This window comes from Colobus angolensis, unplaced genomic scaffold (genome assembly GCF_000951035.1).
Source record: "Colobus angolensis palliatus isolate OR3802 unplaced genomic scaffold, Cang.pa_1.0 Scaffold358, whole genome shotgun sequence".
Classification (NCBI taxonomy): Eukaryota; Metazoa; Chordata; class Mammalia; order Primates; family Cercopithecidae; genus Colobus; species Colobus angolensis.
The window spans coordinates 1,618,708-1,628,259 of NW_012116910.1; the positions used below are offsets into that span (position 1 = coordinate 1,618,708).

The 9,552-nt window shown below is 57.4% G+C and overlaps 1 protein-coding gene across 1 annotated transcript in view; it reads left to right on the top strand.

Moving 5' to 3' along the window:
• The window catches only part of ZDHHC11 (zinc finger, DHHC-type containing 11), a 60,908-nt gene that overhangs the window by 6,454 nt on the left and 44,902 nt on the right, over window positions 1–9,552 (top strand). The window contains exons 2-4 of the mRNA XM_011953149.1: window positions 26–150; window positions 2,534–2,689; window positions 8,417–8,532. Of these exons, the coding sequence (XP_011808539.1) occupies window positions 26–150; window positions 2,534–2,689; window positions 8,417–8,532 (397 nt within the window). The remainder of the gene's footprint in view (window positions 1–25; window positions 151–2,533; window positions 2,690–8,416; window positions 8,533–9,552) is intronic.

Here is a 9,552-nt window from a genome sequence, read left to right on the forward strand (position 1 = left end):
TGCCTGTCTGTATGTCTCCTGGCAGGTTCTTCTTCAGCACCGTGGCCTCAGCCACAGCCGGCATGCTTTGCCTGATCACCATCCTGCTGTACATCCTCGTCCAGTACTTTGTGAACCCTGGGGTGCTCCGCACGGACCCCAACTATGAAGGTACGTGGCCGCCACTCTTGGGGGGCCTCAGCCTCACCTCCAGCCATCTTTCCGGGCAGTAGTGTCGGATCCGGAGGTGGTCGGCCCCTCTTGCCCCAGGGAGAGGCCAGGATGGGCAGCACCGGGCAGGCTCTGACCTGGGCCGAAGGCAGTAGCCCAGGGTCCACACAGCCCAGCAGCCCCCAGCGTGCAGGAGGCAGGCTTGGGGAAGGCACTGGCTGCACTGCTCTGTGAATGCTGCAGGTCATGACAGGTGAGAGACAGTGGGGTCCGGCTCTGCCCCCGCCCTGCAGCACCTGTCACGCTGTCCTGTGGGGCCACGTGGCTGTGGGACAGTGGGGGTGTCTGTCCAGCAGGAGCAGCCCACGGGGAGAGAGAGCAGAGGCAGCGCTGAGGGTGCTGGGCTGTAGTCTGTAGGGTACTGAGGCTCTTGGCCAAGTGGGCCCAGAGCCTGGGATGCCCGCACTGAGCCACAGGAGAGACGTGGCGGTGAGGACTGTGGGCTCCAGTGGCAAGTCCACGCCAAACCCGGACCCCGTGATGCCAGTGTCCTCGGAATCTGTGATGCCAGTGTCCTCAGGAAATGGGTCTGCCGCTGTGACTTAAGATCTGAGGTGGGAGTCTCATACTGGGTGGTCCCAGGAGGCCCAGATCCAGCCATGAGGGTGCTTATAAGAGAAAGGAGAGAGGTAGAGGGGAGGCAGCCCCGTGAGGATGGAGGCAGGGTTGGAGTCACACGGCCACAGCCCAGGGTCGCCCGGAGCCCCAGGAGCTGGCAGAGGTGGGAGGACCTCCCTGGACCCTGTGGAGGCAGCGTGTCCGCCTGTCCTGAAGCTGGACGTCAGAGGCCTGCCTTGGACCACAGGAGTCTGCCGTGGAATGCGGAGGCCGTGTGCCCTCTTGTCCTGTAGCTGGACGTCAGAGCCCTGCCTCGGAGTGCAAGAGTCTGCCGTGGGAGCTGCCCGCACCCACCACCACTTGTTGTATTTATCGCAGCAGCGCCGGGACCCTGACCAGGAGGACCTGGGCCAGAGCAGCCCCTTGGGGTGTGGGTCAAGACTGCCAGTCTCGGCCCCAGGCGTGGCTGCACCCGCACTGCACACGGCCCAGGTGGCAAGAGAGGCAGGACTTGCCTGCCCCTTGTTCCAGAACATTCCAGAGCCAACACAGTGTGACTTTTTTTTTCAAGGATGAGCTTTGCCAACTCCATGTGGAAGGCCCTAAAGCTCCTCCTTCCACTTTGAAGCGTGACCGATGCCACCAGGGCCTCACAGCCGCTTCTGAAGCCCTTCCTGAAAGCCAGCTCCACCCTGGCGAGGCCCTGACCTCAGCGGACCCAAGCCCAAGACAACGCCTGTTGTGTTCTTCCCCCCGTAGCAAGTCACCTTCCCCAGCAGCCTCCACGTTGTCTGGGCTGTCACCATGGGGGATGCCAGGAGAGAGTGAGAGGCAAGAGGTGGCCGAGATGGCGCGTGCTGGTTTCTCTCCTGGAACATGCTGCTTCCACACGGTAGTGCCAGTGGCTCGGTGTGAGTTCATTGACTGTGGACTGAGCAATTTCCTGGGTTTGCTGTTCCAGATGATTCTGCAGGACTTTAAAACCAGCAGGGCCCTGAGCAAAGCAGCTCCTTGTTCCCATGGGCTGGACTCATGGTGATGTCACGGCTAAGGGGGCAGTGTGGGGTCCAGCCTGGCCTGGGCACACTGAGCTGCAGTCCCGTCTGGCCGACTGTGGTGTTTGCCTTACTAGGGTGGTCCCCGAGGCCACCAGTTCCAGAGAGGGTCCGTCACCCAAAGACATCCACGCTGAATCCAGCCTTCTGCCATTCTGCCTTCCCCGACCCTCTCCCATTCTGCCTTGTCTGACCCTCTGCCGTTCTGCATTATGCCTGGTTTTTGGAAGTGTTGTGGTTTTGAGTGTTGGCAGCCCAGTGTCTCAGAGGACTGTATCTTAGAAATGACCCCAGGCGAGAGCTGTGGCTTTCCTGTTCTATTTGAAGGCAGCTGTTTTAGGGTGCAGAGGGCCCAGGGACATAGCGTGGGCCATGAGGAAGGGATGGGTGCTGGGGCCCGGCAGAGCCGGCAGGCGCTGTGACCCCTGCACTTAGTGAGGAAGGGGTCAGTGCTGGGGCCCTGGCACTTAGTGACCCTGTCGGAGCCTCACCTCCCAGATCCATAAAGAAGGGATCATAAAAACCAACCACAGGCAGCAGGACCCACGGGGCCTTCAGGTACAGGAGGCATCCACTTGGGCAGGGAGGCATCCCTTGCGCCAGCTGTCCCCACGCTGCCCCATCCCCAGCAAGCTCTGGTCTGCGACATCCACCTGATGTGGCACCCATCAACAGGTGCTGGACACAGTGTCTCTCCCTTGTCTCGACAGATGTCAAGAATACGAACACGTGGCTGCTGTTCCTTCCCCTGTTCCCGGTGCAGGTGCAGACCCTGATAGTCGTGATCATCGGCATGGTCGTGCTCCTGCTGGACCTGCTTGGCTTGGTGCAGCTGGGCCAGCTGCTCATCTTCCACATCTACCTGAGTATGTCCCCCACCCTAAGCCCCCCGATTCCCCCAAGCCTGGGTGGTCAGAGCTGCTCATCTTACACATCTACCTTAGTATGTTCCCAACCCTGAGTCCCCCATGCCTGGGGCCGGTGTCTTTGCCCCCCGTGTTCGCATGTGTTCAGGGTCAGCCTGTCCCAGAAATTAGATCATGGACAAAAAGGGCAAATCACAGGAAGAAATTAAAGCCATGAGGGCCCAGCTGGCCCAGCAAGGAGCTAAACTCACACAGAGACCTGCAGGAGCAGTGTCGGGTGCTTGAAGCAACAAGTTTAAAATGTTCAGAGAAAATGAAATGGGATCTATTAGGGAAGAACAGGACATTATGAAATAAGAACAGAACATTATGAAATAAGAACAGGTGGACTTAGAAAAGCAGCAAGTAGAAATTCTAACAATGAAAAATATTACAGGCAGGTCACCCACTAACCAGACAACTGAAGCGAGAGTTGGTTTTGCTGAGTCTCACAGCGGGCACAGTGTTAGGCGGTCAGTCATGTTGCTGAACCAGGGAGGGCAAACTCTCCAGCCCCAGGGAAACCTGTTGTTGGAAGTAACAACAACCTCCCTGCTCCTGGCATTAGCCGTTTTGGTCATGGTGGGCCAGCTGCAAAGCGTCTTCCATTCTCTGAGCAGTGGTGGCCCCAAGGCTGTGGCCTCTCGGGGTTTCTTTGGACACGGGCAGCAGAATGTGTCCAGGCCAGCCCCCAAGAATGCCCTGCTCCCGACAGCTTGGCCAAGCCCTGGTCAGGGCGGAGGGAGTCGGGTGGGTCAGGCTCTGGGCTCACCCCCATCTGTAGAGCAGCCCCTGCCTGCAGTTGTGGCGAGAATGCCCGGCTCAGAATGAACGTGCACCACCAAGAGGCTCCTTGTTCATAACCAAAGGTTACCCTAAAAACCACCGTCCCCACACAACCGTGGGAACGTTTTATAAGACACACCTCTAACGCACATCTTGCAGTCACTGTTGTCTTGCCTGAAGGTTGAATTTTTTTTTAATGAAAGTGCGATGAAAATCACTGGATTAAATCATATGGACACAGTGCTGAATGTGGTGTTTTCAGAATTTTAATTTTGGACGTCAAGGCCAGTGCCTATATAGAATAGGTGCTTAGGATATGTTTACTGAATGGAATGGAACTAAAGCCTCAGATGTAACTTCACAGAGACACGCATCTGCCTTGTAGAATGTCTCAGGCTGCCCGTTCCTGAAGCCTAAACCCTTAAAAGTGAGAAGTCATTTGGGCCTCTTTCAAAACTCTCCACCCCTCTTAGAATCAGGAATATTTTAAAAAGTACTTTCTAGAATTATCTAGCAATCTTTCTTATATTTAAATATTTTGGGTTTACCACAAAGGCTTTCCTGGAGTTTCACTGCACCCAGAATTCATCATCTCTCCTTATCAGGAAATCTCTCACCCTCAGATGCTCAGAGTCAGGGCAAGTCCCCCCACAACACGAGAATCGGCCAAGCTTGGGCCGAAGCCCACGTGGTCTTTTCCACACGTGCTGCAGATTAACGGATGCCCAAACTGCCCAGTGATACAAAGTCTGCGCTTGTCATTCTTTTCCAACTTTGTGCACAAAATGTTTCCTTGGGTTAAAATAGTCAGTGCCCACTGTGTGCTGAGCATGTCGGGGCTGCAGGCTTCTGTGGGCGAGGCATGGTCACCTGCACGCTGGGGCGAGAGGGTGAAGAACGAGACAGGAACAAGTGTGGACGGCCCTTGTGCTGTGAAGAAGCTGGCCCTCGCCTCAGGCGGCGGAGGAGCAGGGGGCAGCAGCAGGCACGGTGGTGCGGTCCCAGGGGCCATGAAGACTGTGCCTGACCTGGACGTCACCGGGACTCTCCTGCTCATGGTGGATCCAGAAGCCCCCAGAGGAAGCTTGACCCATGGAAGGTGCTGGTGCCCTAGAGGCCATCTACCCTTGATGCACGCTGTGCCCGAGTGGCTCTGCCAGCCCCGGCCACGGCCACACAGTGCAGAGCATGCCAGGAGCTGGCTGCCGCTCACACATGCACTGTTCAGTGGGCATATGAGGGGCCGAAGGCCAGGCCCCCAGCACACGGCCCACCCCGAGGGCCGACACCAGCACTCTGTTGCTCCCAGGTGCCCGGCTGTAGTCCTGGAGGCAAAGTGGGCATCTGTGTGCTCGACCATAGGTGCAGACACACGACCTATTGCTTCGCCCCTGCATTTGGGACCAAGCTCAGGGGCGCCACTGATGGCTACACTGTGTGCCTCTCCTTTCTCAAGGCTTCTGACCCGCATGTGACTCCCACGCTGGCCCTGGACGTGGCACGATTGATGCTGTGGAAGCCTGTGCTGCTGGCATTTGGGGAGGCGTGGCCCACACACAGACTGCTTCCTGAAGGGTATGAGGTCCCAGAGGACGAACCTTTGCCATTTGGGGGCATCAGCCATTTGTTCCTGTCTCCTGCAGTAGTACCTGTCCCCACATCAGAGACCAGCAAGGAGATGCCCCCGCCAGCCTATGTCAGGCCTGGGGAGAGCAGGGAAGTGCAGTGGGCCTGAAGCCATGTGGGGCTGGGAGGGATGGCCTGGTCTGTCCTCCGAGCCAGGCACTGCGTTTGCAACGGGCTTCTTGAACACAAAACCCAAATCAGGTGTGGGAGAAACATGAAAGGACAGGCAGGTGGCTGCTGTGGGCAGACAAACTCACACAACCACAGCAGACAGCATGATGCCTGGAGGCACGACGCCCTGGCCTAGTCCCACCCCCATGACCCAGAGCCTCCCTGGGCAGTGACTCCAGGACAGCTGGGAGCTGCTTCTCTACCTGGCAGGGCTCCTGGCTCCATAGCCCCAGGTGACTCCCAGCCTCCCTTGCTTTTGGCCTCTGAGACCGTCGATGCGGGAGGTGTCTCACCACAGCCTCTCCTGGTCACCCAGTTGGCCTGAGGGGCTCGGGAAGGGTCCCCAGAGGAGTCATGCCAAGGAGGGGACCTGCACACAGCAGGGAGGTGTGGCCACGAGCCCACCCAGCTGGCTCAGGGCTTGTGTGGTGTGGAAGAGGCCAGTGCAGAGCAGCTGATGGGACCTTCTCTCTCTGCAGGGCCTCGCCCCCAGTGTACCTACCGGCAACCTTAGGCACCTGCCCTTGGCTGGTCAGCCACCCCTGGACCTGGGAGACTGGCTCTGGGTGGCTCTAGGCATGGGCTGGCGCTCCCTTTCCCAAACAGCTGCTGGGGCTCCAAGGAAGACCCTGGACTCCCGCTAAAATGCGGCTGGGTCCCCACCCACCCATCCTGTGGCTGCCTGTGGCCTCCAGGAGGAGGTGGTGCGGGGTGGCCTGCGGTGGTTGTATGAGTTTGTCTAGTGTGGAGACATCCCAGCTGAGCCAGAGAAGCCACAGAAACCATGTCAGGGGTCCTGGTCACCGAGGCATTTCCTGAAGGATCTGAATGTGGGCAGGCAGGCAGTGAGAAACGCGGGCCACCTTGTGCCCGACATCCCAGAGGGAAGCCAGGCACACGGAGCTGGCAGGCAGCCTTCAGGGTCATCCATGAATCATGGCGAGCTCGCAAACACGAGGAAGGGTGGCCTGGGGAGCTGTCTGGGACTCAAAACCAGCAGCACTTAAAGACCCACTGAGGTCAACATGAAGATGGGGCCTCCGCGGGCCCCTGGGTCCCAACCCGGGCGACTGGAGTGATGAGTGCTTCCATGAGCAGAACACGGGCCACAAGTCTCTCAGACCTTGACAGAGCCAGGGCTGAATGTGTTGATTTTAGGGTATTTAGACATCAAAGAATAGATGTCCAGGACAAAGTCGGTAGATGGGTTATTGTTAGTTGTGGTAAAACTGCCCCATAATGTAGCCACTTAGTGCAGCACGTCATCACCTCAGCCTCTGTGGTCAGGAGGCCAGCACCTCTGAGCTGTGTCTCTGCCAGGGTCCCCGGAGAGGCGTCCACTGGGGCTCTGAGCTGTGTTCTCATTCAGAGGTCTGAGAGACCATCTGCCTCCCACTCCATGAGGCTGAGGCAGCTGTGGAGGGTGGTCCTCGGGGCAAGGTCACCAGTCTCCTGTGCAGGCTCCTGGAGGTGCAGCCTGGCCTGCATGTGTGTTCTGTTCATCTGGGGGCAGGTGTCGGGTGGGGGGCCATGGGGAGCTGTGTCAGAAGCAGCTGGCCACTCAGACTTCATTTTGAAGCTGGAGGATGGACCTTGGAGAGTCCTCAGTGCTCGTGGCAAAGGCACAATTCCCTGAGCAGGTGAGTGATGTGGGGCTGCCTTCCAGAGATGGGTGGGAGCCACATTCACGGTAGATCGTAGAGAAAACCTGCTTGATGAGGTCAGGGAAGCACAGCCTTCCCCACATTGCCCGGCCGGCCAGGGAGCCCTGGCCATGCTGGAGACCCTGGGCCCGCCTGGGAGGTTTTGCGGCTTCCCTGCCCTCAACCTCACCATGACGCTCAGGTGAACTGTTTCCCACAGAGCTCGCCCGCACCAAGCGGGCCTCTGGGAGCCACAGGGCACCCTGAAAATCTGGTTTTGATGGTATTTGTGCAAACCTGGGCAAAAGCACATATATTTTAACTTGAACATAAACAAGCACAAGTTTGTGTGCTCAAAGCACGACAGGTTCTGGGGGCCGTGGAGGACTAGCCAGAGCCATGTGAAGCAGCTCAGGGCCCGGCCAGGGCCGAACACCCAAAACACTGCAGGCGACGGGGCTGGGCTGGCTGCAGGCAACTCCATAGGGCACCCACCGCCATCTGCTCCTCACTGCAAATAGGCCTCTGTGGGCGGCTGTCCCAGTCTCCAGAAATGGTCACGAGACATCAGCTCTCACGGTGTTGGTGTTTAGGGAAAGAAGCATGGAGATTTTGGCCCCTCCACGGAAGCTCGTGGCTGAAATAGGTGCAGAGCCCATTTGATTAACGTTTATGAAGACGAGTCTTTTAGATAAACGGGTGTCTCAGGTTTTCCTTTGCTTCGATGCGCTGCTTTGCTGCCTGCAGTGCAGGCCGGGTGGATGGGGCTCTGGCCGGCCTGCTGAGCTGGGCTCTGTGCAGGGCTGCAGGGATGTGACCTGTCTCGGCCCCATCAGAGGCTGTGCTGAGTGGCGCTGACGGTACTCGTGTTCACCTCCTGGGCCTGGGGCTCTGAGCGCCCGCAGGAGTGTGTGGTCCCAGGACCCGCTAGCCAGCACCTCGGGGTGGCCGCCACCCTGTGTGGTCCTCCGACTTCGGGGTCTCTGTGCGTCCCCCAAGGTGTGCCCCACCCCGTGTCTAGATGTGAGGAACCCCGCAGGCCACCTGGACCCTCAGACAGAGCGGCCCCTCCTGAGCTGGCCTCTGACCCCCACCAGTGTTCCCAGGGGATCTGGAGCAACCTCTCAGGCTGCATGGTATGGGGGACCCAGGTCTGTGAGAGGCAGCTTCTCTTCTGACACCACTGACGATGCAGCTCAGTGAGGCCTTGGTGGGCAGGGGGTGTGGGCCGGTGCCGGTCCCCAGGTCACAGCTGCAGACCTCCCTTGCTGACCATCAGCTAGCTGTGGAGCTGGACCCACGAGGCGCCTGCACCCATCCTGGCCTCACAGGGCCTGCAGGGTGGGCGGAGCACGGCTCCCTGCGCAGGGGCTGGGTCAGTGGCGCTGGCTGCCTTTCTGAACTGTCCTGTGCAAAGCTGCAGGGCTGGTAACTTGTCCTGTTCCTCCTTCCCGCTTTCCAGAGGCCAAGAAGATGACCACCTTTGAGTATCTCATTAAGACCCGCGGAGAAGAGAGTTCAGAACACCAAGCGGCGAGGAACGATCCATGCGCGCAAATGGAGGAAGGATTTCTCCAGGTACTGCCTGTGTTTCTGTTCCATGTCTCAGGCCTGGGACAGTGTCTAAGGTCACTCTGTGGTTGGCACGCTCCTTTGCTTCAGGGCTGGTGCAGCCTGTGGACGCTGCTGTGCGTGTGTGTCTGTGTGTGAGGCTATGCGCATGGGTGTGTCTGTGTGTCTTTGTGAACTGAAATACCGGAAATGCACCAATGACTTCCTAGTGCAAAGATAGTAATGGAACTGGGTCTCCTGAACATTTCTTTTTTGTTTTTTTGAGACAGAGTCTCGCTCTGTTGCCCAGGGTGGAGTGAAGTGGTGAGATCTCGGCTCACTGTAGCCTCCACTTCCTGGGTTCAAACAATTTGCCTGCTTCAGCCTCCCAGGTAGCTGGCATCGCAGATTTGTACCACTACACCCGGCAAATTTTTATTTTTGTATTTTCAGTAGAGATGTGGTTTTGACATGCCAGGCTGGTCTCAAACTTCTGGCCTCAGGTGATCTGCCTGCCTTGGCCTCCGAATATGCTGGGATTACAGGCATGAGCTACTGTACCTGGCCTGAAACATGCTTTTTAACTTAAGGAAGTTAGTTCCATTTTCAGTTAAGTAACTAACTCAAGAAGACATAGACAATCTCAATAGACATTGAACAGCCAAGAGACTGAACTACTAATTTAAAATCTCCCAGTGAAGAAAAATCCCAGGCCCTGAAGTCTTCATGCATGAATTCTAGCAGAGATTTTAAGAAAAAAATATAATACCAACTACACACAGACTCTTTCAGAAAACAGAGAAGGAAGCAACACTTCCCAACTCATTCAGCAATGCCACCATCAACCTGACACCAAAGCCAGGCGTTCGTAAGCCAATACATTCAGGAGACACAGGCAAAGACCACTGATAAGACCTGGGCAAACCAAATCCGGCAGCACCGGGCAGGACCATGCGCTGTGGCCAAGTGATATCACTCCAGGGGTAAGCAGTGGCTTAAGGCCTAGAAATCAATTACTACAGCTCAGCACGTTCGTCTCATAGAGAA